Source organism: Physeter macrocephalus, chromosome 4, assembly GCF_002837175.3.
Source record: "Physeter macrocephalus isolate SW-GA chromosome 4, ASM283717v5, whole genome shotgun sequence".
Lineage (NCBI taxonomy): Eukaryota > Metazoa > Chordata > Mammalia > Artiodactyla > Physeteridae > Physeter > Physeter macrocephalus.
This window is the reverse complement of record NC_041217.1, coordinates 100,338,783-100,360,078: the sequence shown is the minus strand read 5'-3', so window position 1 is coordinate 100,360,078 and position 21,296 is coordinate 100,338,783. Positions and strand designations below refer to the sequence as shown.

The 21,296-nt window shown below is 41.4% G+C and overlaps 1 protein-coding gene across 1 annotated transcript in view; it reads right to left on the bottom strand.

Moving 5' to 3' along the window:
- Positions 1–15,116: 15,116 nt before the first annotated feature.
- The window catches only part of ALG14 (ALG14 UDP-N-acetylglucosaminyltransferase subunit), a 114,177-nt gene continuing 107,997 nt past the window's right edge, over positions 15,117–21,296 (bottom strand). Inside the window, exon 4 of the mRNA XM_024119864.3 lies at positions 15,117–15,553. Coding sequence (XP_023975632.1) covers positions 15,323–15,553 — 231 coding nt within the window. The 3' untranslated portion in view covers positions 15,117–15,322. The remainder of the gene's footprint in view (positions 15,554–21,296) is intronic.

Genomic DNA, 21,296 nt, shown 5'->3' with positions numbered 1-21,296 from the left:
CAGTGGTTGAGAATCTGCCTGCCAATGCAGGGGACACGGGTTCGTGCCCCGGTCCGGGAAGATCCCACATGCCGCGGAGCGGCTAGGACCGTGAGCCACAACTACTGAGCCTGCGCGTCTGGAGCCTGTGCTCCGCCACAAGAGAGGCCACGATTGGGAGAGGCCCGCGCACCGCGATGAAGAGTGGCCCCCGCTTGCCTCGACTAGAGAAAGCCCGCGCACAGAAACGAAGACCCAACACAGCAAAAATAAATTAATTAATTAATAAAACTCCTACCCCCAACATCTAAAAAAAAAAAAAATTATCAGACACTATTATGAATTTAATTTCATTGAATCATAGAATTCTTTTAAATAAAAAGTGAGCTTGGAGTCCTTTGAGAGCAAGTGCTTACTTCTCATTTTATATGTTAACATTAAAATAAATTATTAGTAATTAAATATTCCCTAGTCCCCCCACAGCTGCCTTTGGCTGGATGCAAATTTAAGAAGCTGAGACTGGGTTAGATTACTCCATCTACTAAAGGGATAGAATGTATCAATAAAGTCTGCTGCCATATCCTCCAGCACCAAGAATAGTCCTGGCAAATCGTAGGCACTTGGAATAGGGAGAAATCTTGAAGAGTATGGCTCGAGAAAGAAAGGGGCAAAAAGGTGTGTGTGTGTGTGTGTGTGTGTGTGTGTGTGTGTGTGTGTGTGTGTTTTAAAGGGAAAAGGAAACAGAAAAAGAGAATTTGGGAGGCTGGTAGAGGAAGAGGAAATTTGGCAGAAAAAAGAAGTATTTAAAGGAAACTGTAAGGATGTTTTGCTGGTGATGTGTGATGCAACCCTCCTCCCCCTCATCTTCAGCAGAAGTCAACATTGTCATTCAAAGCCTTTGGAATCACACTTAGGGTATTTTGGCAGGTGACAAGGCAGTCACTGACCTCCAAGACAGTCCCTGGGCCCAGGAAGTTCTATTACGCTTGTGTTGTATCTAGATCAGGGGTCGCCATCCCCTGGGCTACGGACCACTACTGGAGGAAGCACGGGCACGCGAGGGCTCTAGGTTGCGCGCTCCCTATGAGGATCTAATGCCTGATGATCTGAGGGGGAGCTGAGGTGGTGATGCTAGTGCTGGGGAGCGGCTGCAAATACAGATTATCATTAGCAGAGAGGTTTGACTGCACAGAAACCGTAATAAATCAATTGCTTGCAGACTCATATCAAAACCCTATCAGTGAGTGGCAAGTGACAATTAAGCTGCATCTGGTGGCAGGCTTTATAGTGAGTTGACGTACTTCAATTGTACAACTGCACCTGGTGGCAGGCTTTAAGTCAGAATCCGACACTTATTTTAGTCCACACGTGGCCCGCCCATTATTTTATATACCACTTCCGTCCGCGCCTCTTTCCTGCACCGCACACTTGTCTCAGTCACAGTTTTGGTAAAGCAACAGGCTAACCCTAGCCAAAATGAGTAAAAAACAAATGTTGCTGGAGAGCATCTTTGAAAAGGGGGAAAGACCCAATGATGAGAGCAGAAGACTCTAAGACTGCCAACAGAAAGAAAGCTGCATTTAAAAGAAAAAAACAAGAGTCCTACTTAAATTACGGGCTCATTGCAACAGGTGATTCACATTCTCCAAGCCCGCTTTGTATAATATGTGATGACTGGCTATCCAACGAAGCCATGAAACCTTCAAAACTGCTTTGCTACATGCAGACCAAGCATCCTGCATTAAAAAAAAGACAAGCCTTTGGAGTTTTTCAAAAGAAAAGAACGTGAACTCGAAGAAGATAAGCAATTATTGAAGGCCACCACTTCATCAAATGTGTCTGCACTATGAACATCGTTCTTGGTGGCTAACTGCATTGCTAAAGCTAAGAAGCCCTTTACTATTGGTGAAGAGTTGATCCTGCCTTCTGCTAAGGACATCTGTCGTGAACTTTTAGGAGAGGCTGCAGTTCAAAAGATGGTATGTGTTCCTCTTTCGGCTAGCACCATAACTAGATGAACTGATGAAATGGCAGAGGATATTGAGGCACAACTGTTAGAGACGAAGTCTACCGATGTTGACAACAAGGCAACAATGCTTGCTTTTTTTCAATATATTTTTTAGGAAGATACGCATGAGGATATGTTATGTGCATTTTTGTTGCCAACTAACACCACAGCTGCAGAACTATTCAAGTCTCTGAATGATTACATATCAGGAAAACTGAACTGGTCATTTTGTGTCGGTATATGCACGGACAGAGCGGCTGCCACGAATGGCCGGCTTCCTGGTTTCACTACTCGGGTCGAAGAGGTCACTTCTGAATGTGAGTCTACGCACTGTGTCGTCCATGGGGAAATGCTGGCTAGCCGAAAAATATCACCTGAACTTAACAACGTTTTGCAGGATGTGATTAAAATTATCAACCACATTAAAGCACATGCCCTTAATTCACATCTGTTGGTGCAGCTCTGTGAGGAGATGGACGCAGAGCACACACGTCTTCTCTTATACACAGAGGTGAGATGGCTTTCTAAATGTAGATCACTGGCCAGAGTTTTTGAGTTTCGAGAGCCGCGGCAGAGATTTCTTTTAGAAAAAGTCACCACTGGCAGCACATTTCAGTGACACACAATGGGTCACAAAATTGCTTACTTGTGTGACATATTCAGCCTGCTCAACGAACTCAATCTGTCACTTCAAAGGAGAACGACAACTGTGTTCAAGTCGGGGGATAAAGTGGCTGCATTCAAAGCCAAACTGGAATTATGGGGGCGACGAGTGAACACTGGGGTTTTTGACATGTTTCAAACATTAGCAGAGATTTTGGAAGAGACTGAGCCAGGGCCTTCTTTCTCCCAGCTGGTGCATGATCACCTATCTCAGCTTTCAAAAGAGTCTGAGCATTACTTCCCAACCACAAAAGACCCCCAAACTGGGAAGGAATAGATCCGCGACCCATTTGTGAATAAGCCGGGTGAATCAACTTTGTCCGTGCTAAAAGAGGATCGACTGCTTGAGATCGCAAATGACGGTGGCCTTAAAAGTATGTTTGAGACAACTTCAAATCTCCATATGTTCAAGGCGGAATACCCTGAGACTGCCACAAAAACACTGAAAAGCCTGCTTCCATTTCCAACATCCTATCTTTGTGAAGCAGGGTTTTCTGCAGTGAAGCAACCAAAACAAGATTACGGAGTAGAATGGACAGAAGCAACACACTTCGGGTGTCACTGTCTCCCATCACCCCCACATGGGACCATCTAGCTGTAGGAAAACAAGCTCAGGGCTCCCACTCTGCATTATGGTGAGATGAATAATTATTTCATTATATACTACAATGTAATAATGATAGAAATAAAGTGCACATTAAATATAATGTACTTGAATCATCCCCAAACCATCCCCACCCACCCACCCTGGTCCGTGGAGAAATTATCTTCCAGGAAACCGGTCCCTGGTGCCAAAAAGGTTGGGGACCGCTGATCTAGATGAATAGGGGTCCAGAGAGGTCAAAGGATTTGCCCATAGACCTAATTAATGGCAAGACCAGAACTCAGGTCTCCCGATTCCTACCTCATGGGCCTTCCCATGAACTGGTGTGAGGCTCTCTTCATCTGCTGCCATACTTATTCAACCTCACTGTGAAGAAGTTAGAACACGGTCAGTACAACCTATTTCTGGCTTTGCCCACAAACCGGGCCTCTGTTCACAGATGCTGCACTGTGACTGAGTGTCCAAAGATTTCAGACCTGGCTTGACCATGTACCATCTGTGGAGCCTTGGAAAAGTTATAACCTCCCTGAGCTTTATTTTCATCATTTGAAAAATGGAAGCCAAGACTACTTTCCTCTCAGTGTCTTTGCAGGGATCAAGTGAGATGCTGTGAAAGCTGCATGTAAAACGGTAAGTATTAGACACATGTTTACTGTGGTTTTTTTTCTGGGTGGGGAGGGCCGAGCTGCGAGGCTTGTGTGACCTTAGTTCCCCTAACAGGGACTGGACCCAGGCCCTTGGCAGTGAAAGTGCAGAGTCCTAACCACTGGACCACTAGGGAATTCCCTAGACACATGTTTATTAAGTAGTTATTTCTATTATTATTTGTTATACTGCTGTATAATATTTCTTAGAAGACATTATGTTTCCTTTATTTCTACTCCCTAAACTAATGGTTCACAGGAATTGTCATTTTTTAAAATCTTATTTTCTTTCATTATGTAATACATAATCAATATAGATTTTTAAAAATTATAGAATGAACTTCAAACATAATTCCTTAACTCAGAGAGAGCCATTTTAAACCTTTTATATGTTTTTATCCCTTTTTAAACTTCGCGTATATTTACGTAGATTTTCAAACTGTGCTCGCAATATACACTTATTTGCATCATTTTAAAAAATTTACTTAATATAGCATTTTAAGCATTTTTTTACACCATTAAATATTCTTCAAGAATATGATTTTTAATGACTGCACAAATAGTCCATTATCTGGACATATCATAAATTTTTTAAATTTATTTTTTTAACGAAGTATAGCTGATTTACAATGCTGTGCCAATCTCTGCTGCACAGCAAAATGACTCAGTTATACACATGTATACTTTCTTTTTAAATATTCTTTTCCATTATGGTTTATCACAGCATATTCAATATAGTTCCCTGTGCTATACAGTAGGACCTTATTGTTTAGCCATTCTAAATGCAATAGTTTGCATATACCAACCTCAAACTCCCAGTCCATCCTTCTCTCTCCCCCGTCCCCTTGGAAGCCACAAGTCTGTTCACTATGGACATATCATAATTTACTAAATGTTTTCCAATTTAGATTGTTTCCAATTTTCTTCTATTATAAATAATACTTTGATAAACCCCTTTGTGTATAATCTCAGTTCTAAGCTTACCATCCTTTCTGTATCTCGGTTTACTCATCTGTGAAGAAATAATAATATTAACTACTACATGTGGCTGTGTGAGGATCGAGTGAGTGAATTCATGCAAAAGATGAAGGACTGTGCCTGGCACATAACAAGCACTCAATACCGTTAGTTACTATTATTAAGACTAACTTTAGATATCTGTGCTTAATATCTAACACATAGCTAAATTGAGTACTTGGTACTAAATACATCAAATTATGCCTTCTAAAAATACAGCAAGAATATTTTTATAGCTTTGTTCAGAAATTTGCTTTTTCAAATTACCTATAATTTGCTGGATGTTTCATGATGAATAGTCATTGAAAGCATGTTTGGTTAGATTTTATTTCTGTGCCTCAGGATGTCCTTGGAGGGAAGGTGGGGGTCTTAACATATTAGAAGTCATTTCCTGGTTTTAGAGTTTAAAGGAAATCAACAAAGGCCTACTTATTTGATTGGCCAAACGCTTGTTTAACAGGGTTAAAATCTAGTTAAGGTACCTTCTTGATATTCCGTGGTTGGTCTAGCAGCTGTGGGTCAGAAGTTCAGAACAAAAAGTGAAATCCTAGGATTAAGTGTCATACTCTTACATCAAATATTTTTCTGTTGAATCAACTTCGCATGGTAATTTTTTCTGGATGAGGCTTGGCCACCACTACTGTCTGCCACATTCTCAGTTGGCACCAATAATGTAGTTGGGGGTAGAAAAGCAGCTTAACTGGTGGAAGATAGCTTTTCAGGACCTTCCCTGCATCTCATGAGGCCCTCGGGGATCTGCAGATTTCGCTGGGTGGCAGCATGAAAGGCAAGACAGCCTGGAATCACAAGGACAACACTCTGAGCCCTGGCACTACCACTAACCAGCTGTGTGACCTCAGGCAATCACTCAAGCTTTTTGCATCTCAGTTTCATCCTCTGTAAAAATCGATGGTAATAATAATACTAATCTCACTATTCTCACCCCTAACATTTACAGGACCCCAGCCAAGAGCTTAAATAACTCTCCCCCACCCCCGCCATTGTCCTTCTCTTTCTACCTGGTTCCACCGAGGAGTTTTGTGCATTGTGTCCTGCCCCCAGCCTGCAGGGCCTAAAACCCTTCCTTACTCTTCCCCACCGTAAACCAACCTGGGAGGGCACACCTGAGGAAGAGGACCCCGCAAGTCCTAGAAGCAGGCCTGAGCCACTGAGGCAGGGGATTCTGGGGTCCTTGGTCCAGAAAGGGAGTGTGGGCTCGGCTGGTCGCACCCTTCTGGCCCCAAAAGGAAGGAGTAGCAAGTGGAAGGGTCTCTAAAGTGTGCGAAGTCCATTGCCTGGGTCTGAGGATTAAATGAGTCGCTGCACACACTGTGCTTAGTGCAGTACCTGGCATTGCTGCTAGCACGTGATAAATCATGCAGGCTACTGTTACTATTGTTGTGGTGGCAGTGCTGTTGGAAGGGATCTCAAAGATGATCTCCTCCAAATCCTTCATGTTACGTACGTGGTGAGGAAACACAGGCATATTTCAATTAACCGTGATTAAATGCATGCACAGTGGCAAAGCCACAACCTGACCCAGGGCTCTTACCATGCAGCGGCCTTTCCTCTGCTCCATAATGCAACCTCCTCAGCGCCACGAAGACTTTAGGGCCAGCACTGACTTTAATATTCCCAGTCCACAGAGGTGACTTGTGCTATTGCCGTCTTCTGGATAGGATCAGTGAGTGTGTCCTTGGAGAAAGGGGACACCTTCAGTGGGAGTCAGTGCCAGGAGCCTCCTGTGAAGGCCTCATCAAGTTAAGGTGGGAACACCTCAAATATTTACTGAACAATGAGAAGCACAGCCCTTACATGGATAAAGAAGAAGGTGACATTCTGTACTCGAGAGCAGTGTAGTGAAAGCTCCAGGACTAAATATTCTAAGTCAGAAAAACGTATTCTGGTTCAGAAATCAGATTTGCAGACTGACTGAATTTCTTCTCATGAGTTAAATAGGAACAAAAGTCATTTGTAAATTTCCTTCCTTGTTCTCATTTTAAAACCTAGTTTGTTTCATTTTACCTGTAATCAATACATTCTTTGACTTTTTAGCAGTTGAAGATGGCTAACATGATTTATATTTTTGAAACTTTTAGTTATGGAAATGCTCAAATACATACAGAAGTAAAGGGAATAATATAATATGATGAAGTTTGGGTATAATGATGCCCAGTGTACCCACTGTCCCCCCCGCCCCGCTTCCAGGGAGATCACCTATGGCTAATCCTGTTTCATCTGTAAACCTGCCTTCCTTTCCCACCCTGGCAATGAAGTTTGAATCAAATCTCAGGCCTTTTATTATTTCATCCATAAACACTTTGTTTTCTATAAGATTTTGATGAATTTTAAGCTCTTTCTCCATCCGGCTGCTTTAAACTTTAGTTTGTTCAGCTGGGGAATCAACGGACCAAAGCTTAGGCCCTTCTAGAGGCCTTGCATGGTCATAGGTCCAGAAAGTTCAGAGCAAATCAGCTTGAAAATGGAGCCTCTATCATTTGGCTGCCAGGCTGGAACTGAACAAGGCAACATTTTGGATACTTTTTATTCCTTGCTGAATTTCTGCCAACTCTGTATATGGTATTTCCATAAACGTCTTGTTTTCTTTCTCTTTTCTTTGAAGAATGAAACTTCTTTCCCCTTTTTTCAAAAGAGGAGAAGACTGTCATTCCAGACTCCATCCCTCCTGCTGCTGTCGCCTTTTCTTCTGTTTGATTTCTGCACTAGTCTCAGTTTTGCAAATTCTGGGGTTTGGCAGTTCACAGGAGGACCCAGGGATGGGGAGGGTGGCCCTACTCAATGTCATTGAAAGATTACTGTACTTCAATCACTGGAGCTCAACTGAAAACTTTGAAAAGTTCTCTTTATAATCATTGAATTTTAAATAATTATCCTAAAAAGACTGAGGGAAGAAAAAGGATGCCAAGTTCACATTTCCCTGCCAGAAACACTGTTCTTATTTTCAGTTGAATGGCTTGGCTATTAATTAAGGCTTCATGCTCCGCAGCTATCTCTTTTTCTACATTCTTGCCGCTAATCATCATACATGTGACACATGACTTCTGTTTAAATGCTAAAGTTTATTAGAGTGGAAAAAAAAATCAGTTATACAGGGAAGGAAAAGAGATTAGGAATCAAGTCCAAGCATTTGCTTATTCATCTGCATATGGTTAAAAGATTTAAAAGAATCCATTGGTTTCTATTTCACTGCTACATGCAGGCCAAGGAGCAAGGAGAAAAAAAAAAAAAAAAAAAGCCTTTTCCTATCCATGGTGTAGAAATACATTTTCTTCCTTTTGCCTTGGAGGGAGAAATCGTCTCCTCTCCTAATATTAAGCCAAAGTAACCAAACTTTAGAGGGACTGGCTCCTTCTGAAAGGTTATTGTTCTAATTACCTATTGCTTTGAAATGAATTCCCCGAAAACTTAGTGGCAGAAAACAGCAACCATTTAATTCTGCTCACGGACGCTGTGGGTCAGAAATTCACTGGGCACAGAAGGGGAGGGCTTTTCTCTGCTCCATGGTGTTTGAGCCTCAGCTGGGAGAGACTCAAATGGCGGGGCTGGAATCATCTGGAGGCTTCTCCCCTCACACGTCTAGCACCTGGATTGAGATGACTCAAAGCCTGTGCTCAGCTGTGACCGTGACCCTGAACACCTACACCTGGCCCCTCCGTGAGGCTTGCGCTTCTCAGAGCCTGGTGGCTGCCTTCTGTGAGGGCATCCCCCGGGAATGTCTGAGTTAGAATGTCACTTCCCACTCTCGCTGCATTCTGGTGGCCGGTTTAAATTCCAAGGGAGAGCAACCAAACTCCACTTCTGCGTGAGGAAGCAGCCAGGTCATACCGCAGAGCATGTTGCTGGCCAACTTTGGAAAATACAATTCACCTCCGTGGTCTGGGTTGAGGCCCTTTAGGGAGGAGATGGGAGACGGAGTTACTGCGTGCCAAGGCCATCTTCCCCCTCCAGGCCCCCCACTGGCTCTTTTCACCCAGTTCTTACTCAGCTCTTCCCCAGTGGCCACGCTTTGTCCCCAGCACCTTCAGTCTTTGTTCAGTCTCTGGTCATGGGCAGAGATGGAATCACACTAAACAAAAACACTCCCTGTAGCAGCTTCCTGGCTGCCGTGCTTAGTTTTTGGTTTGTCTTTCTTCATCTGTATACACACCCACAAATATCTAAGGACAGATTCCCTGACTAGTGATGATAGTTTTTTTCATTGAGAAATAATTCACATGCCATAAGGTACACCCTTTTATAGTGTACAACTCAGTGGGTTTTAGTATATTCATAGTTGTACAACCATCACCACTATCGAATTCTAGAACATCTCACTTAAAAGAAAATCCCACATCCATTTAAAGTCACCCTCATTGCCCTCTCCCACAGCACCTGGCAACAATGAATCTACTTTCTCTCAATGGATTTGCCTATTCTGGACAGTTCATATAAATGGAATCATACAATATGTGGGTTTTTATGATTGGCTTATTTCCCTTAGCATGTTTTCAAGGTTCATTCATCTGTGCTGTAGCATGTCATGAATTAGTCACATCCCTTTTGTGACTGAATAATATTTCATTGTACAGATATATCACTTTTGTTAATCCATCCATTAGTTTGGTGGACATCTGGGTTGTTCCTACCTTTTGACTCTTATGAATAATGCTGGAATGAATGTTTGGGTACAGGATATGTGTGAACATGTTTTCAATTCTCTGGGGTATATACCTAGGAGTGGAATTGCTGGGTCACATGGTAACTTTAATTCTTTGAGGAACTGCCGAACTGTTTTCCACAGCTGCTGAACCATTCTACATTCCCACCAGCAATGTATAAGGGTTTCAATTTCTCCACATTCTTGGCAACATATGTTATTTTCTGCTTTGTTTGATAAAGGCCATCCTAGAGGGTGGGAAGTGGTTGCTGGGCTTAGTTTAAGGAGAGCCTTCCTTTAGGCCACTACATACCAAGGAAGCCACCTTGGTTGCCTGGAGACATAAGGTAACTGAAGGCTTACTATGGGTTAGGCTCTGTGCTAAAGGCAGTACATGTATCATCTAGTGTGGTGTTCACAACTCTAAAACTAGGTACCATTATTATGCCTATTTGACAAGTAAACAAAGTGAGGCACAAAATAACTTGCTAGAAAAGGGATGAGGTTTGGAAGACATGAATTTCCCGTACTAAAAAAAGTTAGAGAACTTGGATACTAATAAAGGAGTCTGGTGGTCTAAGTAAAAGTTAAAAAAAATTTTTTTTTTTCGAAACAAAACAAAAAACAACAGGTACATTGTAGCTGGCCAAATTCGAAGCTGGCCTCCAGTATTCTAACCATGATGCCCACACCCCGTAAGATCCCCTATCCTGAAGTAGAAATGGGACCTATGAATATCATGGGCTATTGCTCTCCTGATTATGTTATATTAATATGGCAAAAGGGATTTTGAGGATGTTATTATGGTTCCTAGCCAGCTGACACTGATTTAATTAAAAGGGAGATTACCGTAGGTGTGCCTGACCCCAGTCACGTGAGTCCTTAAAAGAGACAAGCTGCAGTAGAGACTCTCCTGCTGGCCATTAAGAAACAGGTCACCATGAGCCCTACAACTGCAAGGAACTGAATTCAGCCGGCAACACCCTGAACAAGTTTGGAAGATCTAGAGTTCTAGATCAGAACCCAGTCCTGGCTGTCACCTTGATTACAGCCTGTGAGACCCTGAGTAGAGAACTAGTTAAGCCCTGAATGGGTTTCTAACCTAGGAGCTGTGAGATAATGACTGTTATTTTAAGCCACTAAGTTTGCCGCACTTTGTTACACAGCAATAGAAAACTAGTACACAGAGCACAGACTGACTAAAGGCGGCCAGAGGAGATGAACTCATTGGTGTGTCATTATACATAAAGAACAGCACTTCTCAAAATGTGGCCCAGGGACCCCTGGGGGCCCTCAAGGTCTTTTCAGGGCTCCATGAGGTCAAAACTATTGTCATGTGATTAAGGCATACTGAGGTGTTATCTGTCTTTTTCCTTCTCATTATTTTATAGTTTTCTAGATGCTATAGGATGTGTGATGATGTCAGTGCTCTGATGGTTAATAGACTGTGTCCCCATCTATTCCTATGTTTAAAAAACTTCTGGTTTAATTTCTAATGTGGTAAATATTGACAAATATAACCCCCATAAACAAAAGTTCATTGGGGTCTTTCACTAACTTTTAATGAGGTCTTGAGACCAAAAAGCTTGAGAACCACTGGTCCAGATGAAATGGAACTAAGTAGGCCTAGACAAAGTCTGAAGGTATAAGAATTTATAGACTTACTTAATGGCTACATTCTGTTCTGAGCTGTGGTAGGTATGACCAAGAGTGGAGCAAGGGCACAAAAGTAGCATGAGGTACAGTCCCTGAAGTAAGGCAAACATAAAGAATTAATTAGCAAAAGCATCCGTGTCTTCCCTTCACAGGTGTTTATGTAAGTACAAGGTACTGCAGTATGATGGTACATAATCTGTGCTAACCTTAGGTGTGGGCGGCTAGGACACAGAAGTGCGTAGAGAAGTTGCTGAAACCAGGCTATGGGGGAACGGGATATTTCACAGGAGAGGTGAAATGTAAGTTGGGAGGGGAGAGAGAAGAGGACAAATATTTCAGGCACTCTGCCTCAAATCTCAGCTGAAATGTCTCTTTCTTAGAGAGGCCTTTCCTGAGATCCCTCTCTAGAGCAGTCAGCACTGTATTCCCTTCACAGCACCCTGCTGATTTCCTTTCTAGCACTTTAAAAATTTTAAACCTAACATAGCTGTTCAAATAAGTCTGGCTGGAGCTACAGTACCTTGGTTCAAATGCCAGCTCTGCTACTTTCTAGTTGTAAAATCTTAGATAAGTTACTTAATCTCTTTATGCCTCAGTTCCTCAAAAAAATGTGCTAACAAAGCAAGGAATTTATGTTAAAGAGTTAGCTTAGTTGTGACCATGGGACTAAAAAGGAAGGCTGGATATGAACTAGTTCAAACGCAGAATCAATGGGTGAAATCAGATGACAAGGAGAGAAGAGGATGACAAGATAAGGGAAAATTCTGGGGCTATTAAAAAAAAAAGGCAACCGATTATATGTGGATTAAAGAAAGAGTAAAAAAACAAAAATTATTCCAAAGTTTGTTGTTTGAGCGAGATGGCAGAGCCTGGCATCAGGTGACTACTTTGAAGGGAAAAGGAGGAGGCATGTCAAATCCACGTTTAAAGTGAGTGGGAACAAGAACACAGACCACTTGATTTTAGAGTCCTGGGGTGCTGGGGCTTACAGAAGCAAGCTCATGGCAGATGATGAAATCTGGATGTCTGCCAAAGCTGAAATCATGGGGAAGAAACTACACAAGGTCCCCAACACCGAGCTGTATAGAGGATGACCTTCTTTAATATTCACAATGGCATAACTGTGGATAAAAGAAGCTTCATACATTGCTATCAAACTCATTTTGGTGAGATGGGGCTTTTTAGGAGATATGAAGTACAGATGCAATGCAGGGAGCTGCAGGTAAGAGGTGGTACATTTCCCAACGTTAACCTATCTTGGTATAAAGGCAATTAAACAGTGTGTTTCCAGTTGCTTTTATACGGGGAAGGTTGGGTCATCTCCCTTCTAGCAAGGACCTCTTGCTATTCAGTTTAAAAGTGTACAACATTCCTCTTGTTGACATGGTTTCATAGCACTCTTCGTTCCAGGCGAAAGCTTCCTGTGATGACTTTTGGATGTCCCTTCTGAAACATTTAGGCTTTGACTTGGCAAGCTGCTGAGACCCTTTAGGACAGCTGAACTGTAGATAAAATCTTCCAGGGAAGTAGGTGTGGGCAGGATGTGTGGTTTCCCTGCCTCTCATTTAAAGACTGATGCAACTAATTTTTTATGAATAGTCTCTTCCAGTAAGAGTTGCATTCCAGAGTGCCTCAAGAGAAATTGGAAAGGACAAGTTAGCTACTGATTTCTTCAGTTTCAGTTGGGACTAGAGCACTAGCTTTCTTCATGCCGCAGAAATGCACAGCAGGGATACAGCCCCTACTGCAATCTCAAACCAGCTCCCTTGGCTAGTGTGACCCTGAGGACTTGAATTAGCCATAACAATAAGACAGGGGAATAGGCATTTGTTTACCAAATAATCTGGAACTGAGCAAGAAGGCATGATCTCGTGCCTCAGCCGGGCTCTGAAACGTGTGCATAGCAGCCTGAACCCAGGAAGATATTTCTGAACTTTTAGTGATATAACACACACAGATTCTTTCTCTGACATTCCAGGCTAACCACTGTCTAAGTTAAGGCTCTGCAAAACATCTGGGACATACGTTTCTGGAAAAAATCATGGCTTCTTTTCTACAATTCTCCATGGCCTAAGTACTGTAAGCTCTGGCCTACAGGAGCCAATGCAGCAGGCTTAGTTGCAGGGGCCCTGGGACAGCTGCCCTGGAGCACAGACAGGCATTAACTGCACTGAACACAGTCCACTCATCAACTATTCACCTAGTGCCACTCAGGAACAGTGACAGAGAAAAACTTTTCAAAGATGCATAAAATGTACGTGCTGCTGTCTCTAAAAAAAAAAAAAAAAAAAATCACTTTCTCCCTAGAAAAGTAGAGGCTTACTTCATCTCCACTCCTGATGGAACCACACAAATATGGTACCTGATATTTCAGACCTTTACATTAGGTGACACAGAGCCAGTGCCTGAGATCTGAGATTTAAAGTCAAAGCACAGTGAACTAGCACTTGGCTGCCCCGCTGGCCACCGAATCCAGACGGCAAAGTGCTTTCACTATTCTGAGAGTCTTCTGCCATGCGTTTCTCCAGCCAAAAACCTGGGAAAATGTTCTGATAGATGAGCCTACTTTACTTTATTCAGAGAAAGAGAATTTCTAAAGGAACAAGAAAGGCTAGGGTAGCCTCAGCATTTTAATTTTATGTCATGTTGGGTGATCAAGCCTCTTTTCACCAGAAGTCAATTTCTTTGTTAATTTCTTACCATTTCTTTATTAGATTTATATCATACTTATAAGACAGATTTAAGAGGAAAAAAAAAACAACTTAAACATCACAAGAGGTCTTCTCATTGTTTGTTGCCTTGTTAAAATAGCAGGGAGGGGAATGGAATTCCTGTTTATTGCAGAGCTGCTGGGCCAGGCCCTGCATTAGGTATGTACTTCTGTTGTAGTTGACATGGCTCTTAAGAAGCACAGATTCTCAAGCAGGGCCAGCTAAATAATTGGCAAGGTCCAGTGCAAAATACAATGTGAGCCTCTTGTTCAAAATATGCTAAGAAATTCAAGAGAGAGACAGCAGAGTATTAAACCAAGTGTCGGGCCCTCCTAACTATGGGTCCCTATGTGGCTGCAGAGGCCACATGCCCATGATACCGGCTCTGCTCTTAAGCTTGGGCTCGAATTCTCGATTTGGCACTTACTAGTCATATGAGCTTGGAAAGTCATCTGTAAAATGGGGGTAATAACAGTCCCTACCTCATTGAGTTGTTATTAGAGTTAAATGAGTTAATATTTGAAAAGTGCTTAGAAGAACACCTGGCATACAAGAAGCACTTAAGTAAATGTTAAGTAAATATATACTCTCCTGAGCCTACACATCTTAAAATGCCAGAGATAGCTATAGCCACAAAATCGTGAATTTACTATAACATTTAAAAAAATGTTTTGAGAGTTCGGCCCTGATAAACAGAACCATGTTTTTACTCCTAAGACAGTAGTCACCTTTTAATTTATTTTAACAAACAAAAGATTTTAAAAGATATCCTGGAGTGAGGCCAACTACTCACAAAGCAAAACCAAAGAATAAAAACAGATACTGGTTTATGCGCTCAGTGCTGGAAGCCTGTGGAGTGCAAATTGTCATGAAGCCAATTTAATATAACTGCTTCCTTTATGCTGAAAGGATTCACTAGGGACCTCTCTGCTTCCATACAGGAAATAAAGCCTGTTGTGTCTGAACAAAAACTAAGAAATATTTTTCTTTTTCTTTCTATAATGCAGAATACTGTAAAAAAAAAAAAAAAAGCTGTAGAACAGGAAATATGGCTAATCATACAAATTCTATATTTCGTTCTAGAAAATATTAGTAAAATATTAGTAAAACAACTCAGAAGATAACTTGCAGGTAGTGGTAAACACCTTTATATAGAACGGAAATTTGGAGCACAGAGGCATAAAAACTTAATGGTTTATTAATGTTTATTTTATAAAAGCAACCTCAGTTTCCTCACTGGGTTACTTATACATTTCTTTACTCTTGACCACCAATAATTCTCAGGATTCTCAAAAGCTTTTACAATAAACATGTAGTTTTTTGTTCCCCATTTATAGTAAATATTGTTGACTGCAAAATTCTAAAGAAGTAAGTTGTCATTCATCAAACAATTCGCCCGAGGTAGACAGATTTGGGATATTTCTCCTTAAGAGTCGGCCACTGAACAATGAAGTAATCGGAGAGGTGAAACAGAATCTTTCCGGACAGGGATAAATGTTCCACTCGGCAGATGCTTTCAACGTAGACAATGATCACTTTCTTTATTCCTAGTATCCCAAGGAGAAGGGCAGATATACAGATAGGAACACATGTTCCTGGTCCGTTACATAACACCTTGAAAAAAAAAAAAAGTTGAAGGTCAAATAAAAACGCAGATACTGCTCTAATTTTAAATTAAAAACAGTCCAGTATTAGGAAGGATTTTTTTATTATGCAAAGTCTTGAGCGATTCCTTGTTAAGATCCGGTCTGTAGCAAACTCGTGCGGTTAGAAGCCAGGTGGGGCTGTGTTGTCGGCTCTCCTGCTTACCAACTGTGTGAGTTGGGACAAATCAGTTCACTTCTCTGCACCTGGGTGGCCTGCCCTGGGCTACAGGACATGTGCACACAGTGCCTGGTGCTCAGCCAGCACCCACGGGATGGGTGCATGTTGCTCTTCTCCGACTGCTTTGTGGATCTTGAATGTCACACAAACATATGGAAAACAGATAAAATCAGTTGTGATTCACTGTTTTCTCATATACTGACTTGTTCGTTTTGATTTTTTAAAGTAATCTAATTAATAGTTGGAGGACTGACATGTTAAGATATAGGAGAAAATGTCTTTAAATGACTAATTATGTAGAATATTTTTGTTGGAGGTAGAATCACTGTAGGAGTTCAATCCAACACACGGGATATTCGAGAGAAGGTTACTAAATGAATGAGATTTTCCCTCAAGAGAATTTAATCCACACTTGTGATCCATAGAGTTTTAATGCTTTTGACTTCTGCTAATTTTTATAGAAAGCCACTGATTAAAAACAATTTAGTTGGTGAACCTAATAAGAGAAATAAAAATTTAACTCATAGAGTAACTGCAAAGAATTTTTATAAGTTTTGTAAGAAAATGAGGGGAAAGCTATTTACACAGAATTGTTGGTAAGATAATTTACTATTATTTTCAGAGGAGAAAAAGCATTTTGTACAACATCTCAATCATATGCTCATGCTGACTGAATTAGTACAATCTAATAAAGCATTTTTTACTCCACAAATCATAAAACAGGAGATCTGTGGTTGTCTACACACGCCTACTGGGTTATTACCTACAATGTCACATGATCGCTCCAGCACAAGGCCCACAAAACTTATCAGACATCAGAGAATCTTAGAGATGAAAGGGTCCCCACAAATATTGTCTAACCATCCCAGCATTGCAGGGACCTTCCCCAACAGATGTCTGTTGGGGCTGTGAGACAAGGTGAGGGATATAACAGTTTGGTAAAGGTCATGTGAACTAAGCCCCACCCTTCCTGGAGGCAGGACCACCTGGAACACCATTCACAGAGCTTTGGAATCAGAGAGAGTAGCCTGTTTCAGGTAGGAACCAATCCTTTTTAGTCTTCCTTAGCTCCCACCTACGAGTTAAATCCCCTGCCTGTCTTTTATGAAGAACTTTTGTTCAGACTTTCTCCTGAAGTACCAGCTACTAAGCTGCTCTCCAGGCCAGTGCTCTTTAATCCCCACTGAGTTGCCCCTATAACCTTTCTTCATAGACCCTCAATGGAGCATAAGAGAAAGAAAATGGGACAGTGAGTCAGGAGAACGGGGTTAAACAAGCTGTGTACTAGCTCTGTGACCTTGGACGACTACCACTTTGGACTACCACTATTTATTAACAACACATCGTGGTCAGGTACTGTACTGAACATTTCACATGTATTCTTTTAGTTAATCCTCACAGCAATCATTTGAGGCAAGCTTTCATATCCCTTTTTGCAGAATAGGAATCTGAGGCACAGAGAGATTGGGCCAGCTGCCTGATCACACGTCTAGTCCAGACTAGATGACCTTTCCTGTTAGTTCCAGGATTTGATAATTCTTTGAGTCTCATTTGTTTCTAGTTTTGTCTGAAGCCTAAGTTACAAGATGGTTCTGAATCCTTTCAGGGTTTAGAATTCTAAAAATCCTATTAATGCAAGGTTTCTCTAATAATGGCACTATTGACATTTTGGACCAGATTATTTTTCCTTGTGGGCCAGTCCTGTACATCGTAGAATGTTTAGCAGCATCCCTGGCCTCTACCCACAAGATTCCAGTAGCCAAGAAGATCAAGAATGTCTCCAGGCATTGCCAACTCTCCAGGTGAGAACCACTGTGTTCATGTATTCCTTAATCCTTGGATTATCTGTGTTGCTTTTCTCAATTTTTTTCCCATAGTACAGAACAAAATAAAACCTACAGCTAAAAGATAATATAAAGGTTGCATGTTGGATCTTGAATGTCACAAAAATATTTTCATGTTTGTTGCCTTTAAAAAAATGTAAATATCCACACGTGCTCCTTTCAGTGTCTGGTCGGCCCGCTATACACAAGCTGTGAATACATTAATAGAGATGTCTGGATACAGGAGGGGAAGTGACTGGGCACTGGTGGGAGATGCTTTAATAACCTGCCATAGATCAGAGGCAAAAGGTAAAAGTGGAAATTAAAGGTATTTTGTTTATCTCTGTTGTATCTCTATTTTGAGGTACCTTACTACAAAAGACCCAGAAACAATAAAATCACAAAACCCTAAACCAAGTATATAAAAAAAAAATCTTAAGGAAAACTTAGGCAAAGGAAACCTTCTTTTAATTAACCACAGGTTTTAACTCTGAGTTTTACAGTAGCCTGGGCAAAAATTTAAAAATTGGGGATTATGGAGTTTCTATTATTTCATGGAGCATACCAGAGAGACTTAGTCCAAGCACTAAACAAACTAGAATTTACTGAGATAGCCTGGGTAAAGACTTTAAACAATATAATGGTTGAAGTTGTCTTTTTAATTTTATAAAAAACACAGAAATACTCTTCATATTTCTATTTCTTAAAACATAAGTTCTCAGTAAACGTGGGTGCACTGCTCTTACTAACTCTCTACCTCACTACTTTGTAAGCTCCTTATAAGCAGGGTCAATTTCTAGGACAATCTATGTTTTGCACCTGGAACAAAATAGGCACTCACTAAATTCTGCTGAAAGGAAGGAAGGAAAAGGATTGAAGGATAAGGGAGGAGGGAATCCTTTGCCTACCATATATGACGTCAAATGTTCGCTTTGCCAGACTTTGTAGCTCTATCATACACATTTATCATGAACATAATGGCTATCTATGACTGACAACTTAAAAACTTTTTACTATCTCAGATCCTGAGGGGAACCACTGTATCCCTTGCTCTCAACTTAAATGTTTGAATAGAGTTGACTCCGTGCTCAACTATAAGGAGAGGACATATGACTCCAGTCTGACCAGTTAGATCATCGAATTTCCCTGGCCAAAGTCATCTGTTCAGCGAAGAGCATATAAGCCAGTGAGAAACCACAAGACGTAGTGGGACATTTGTTGGGGCTACTGAGAGAGCAGTACCTTTTCTGTTGTACTGGCACCTAGGAGAATGTGGGCCTGGCAATGTTAACATCTATCTTGCCACCATGTGGAGGGCTTGAGAATAAAGCCATCACAAAGCAGAAGAGAGCAGAGCTGAGAGATGAAGACAGGCCAGGTCCCAAAGATAGCATTTAAGATCCATGAATCCAGCTGTGCCTGAAGGAAACAAGATCTACCCCTAGACTTGCCAGGTATGTGAGGGAATATATTCCATTTTTGCTTAAGCCAGTTTGAATCAGGACTTCTGTCATTAGCAATAAAAAGCATCCTAACTGACACAGCCCTTTATTTTGTCTAACTCCCTGACTAAGCTCCGACTGTCTGCAGTGCCAACCGGTAGGTGTTCATACGTGCCTGTTAGATGAATTAACAAATCAATAAACTTCTCTGAGAGCAGGAAATCCAAGAGATGTACTAAAGATAATATAAATTATGGGTCTAGAAAACTGAAAGAGGTCAGGGCTAAAATAAACATGAAGTCATGAGGATAGATGAGCCAGATCAAGGATCAAGAAGAGTTACAAGAGGATTGTTGTTCTGTAGATTTGGGTCACCACAGGTCAAGTCCTGTTGGCTGAGACATGACATCGGCATGCACAAAAAGACAAATTTAACTAGGGTAGTCTGAACTTAATTCTTAGCCTAGTAGGAACCCCATACACAGAACACGGGCCAAGACATTTGGGGTCCTGGGTTGGTTTGAAAGTCAGAGACCATAAAGTTGAGGGTGATCCAAGCATATGAAGGTGAGACTGAAAGCCAAATGGAGAGTCCAACTAGTCTGTAATCTAAAGAGACTGGACAGAAAAGCGGAGTCCAACTCTGAGACACTGGCCTGAAAACCAGACTTTTGGACACCAGCCTCTTGCTGGTGGAGGAGGAGGCTGGAGAGAGCTAACGAACTGAGGAACACAGCTGCAGGCAAGGTTTTACTGAGCTTCCAGGGCCATGGAAGAAGCTGGAGAACTAGAGCCCACTGTCAAAGCTGAGCTGGCTTGGGAAGACAGTCTCTATGGAGGTCACAGTTTCTGTCAAAACCAACACTTCCATATATAGGATATCGGTTCCACTATGTAGACAGGTAAAAGGGGAGTTGAGGAAGGGAGTAAACACTGAGATGTAGGACTAGTCAGGAGACACAGGTAGAAGAGCTCAGCTGTAAGGCTTAAAAAGAAGCCTTACAGGTAAGGTGCTTAACAATGCATCCTTCTTTTTTTTTCTTTGTTTGTATTTTATTCATACCCTTTATTTATTAATTTATTTTTTAAACATCTTTATTGGAGTGCAATTGCTTTACAATGTTGTGTTAGTTTCTGCTGTATAACAAAGTGAAACAGCTATACGTATACATATATCCCCATATCTCCTCCCTCTTGCGTCTCCCTCCCACCCTCCCTAGCCCACCCCTCTAGGTGGTCACAAAGCACCGAGCTGATCTCCCTGTGCTATGTAGCTGCTTCCCACTAGCTATCTATTTTACATTTGGGAGTGTATATATGTCCATGCTACTCGCTCACTTCGTCCCAGCTTACCCTTCCCCCTCCTCATGTCTTCAAGTCCATTCTCTACGTCTGTGTCGTTCCTGTCCTGCCCCTAGGTTCATCAGAACCTTTTTTTTTTTAAGATTCCATACATATGTGTTAGCATACGGTATTTGTTTTTCTCTTTCTGACTTCACTCTGTATGACAGACTCTAGGTCCATCCACCTCACTACAAATAACTCAATTTCGTTCCCCTTTATGGCTGAGTAATATTCCATTGTATATATGTGCCACATCTTCTTTATCCATTCATCTGTCGATATACGCCTAGGTTGCTTCCATGTCCTGGCTATTGTAAATAGAGCTGCAGTGAACATTGTGGTACATGACTCTTTTTGGATTATGGTTTTCTCAGGGTATATGCCCAAGGATTTTGCTGTGATTTATGTCATACAGTGTTCTGCCTATGTTTTCCTCTAAGAGTTTGATAGTTTCTGGCCTTACATTTAGGTCTTTAATCCATTTCGAGCTTATTTTTGTGTATGGTGTTAGGGAGTGTTCTAATCTCATACGTTTACATGTACCTGTCCAGTTTTCCCAGCACCACTTATTGAAGAGGCTGTCCTGTCTCCAGTGTATATTCTTGCCTCCTTTATCAAAAATAAGGTGACCATATGTGCATGGGTTTATCTCTGGGCTTTCAATCCTGTTCCATTAATCTATATTTGTTTTTGTGCCAGTACCATACTGTCTTGATTACTGTAGTACAGTCTGAAGTCAGGAAGCCTGATTCCTCGAGTCCCGTTTTTCTTTCTCAAGATTGCTTTGGCTATTTGGGGTCTTTTGTGTTTCCATACAAATTATGGAATTTTTTGTTCTAGTTCTGTAAAAAATGCCAGTGGTAGTTTGTTAGGGATTGCATTGAATCTGTAGATTACTTTGGGTAGTATAGTCATTTTCACAAT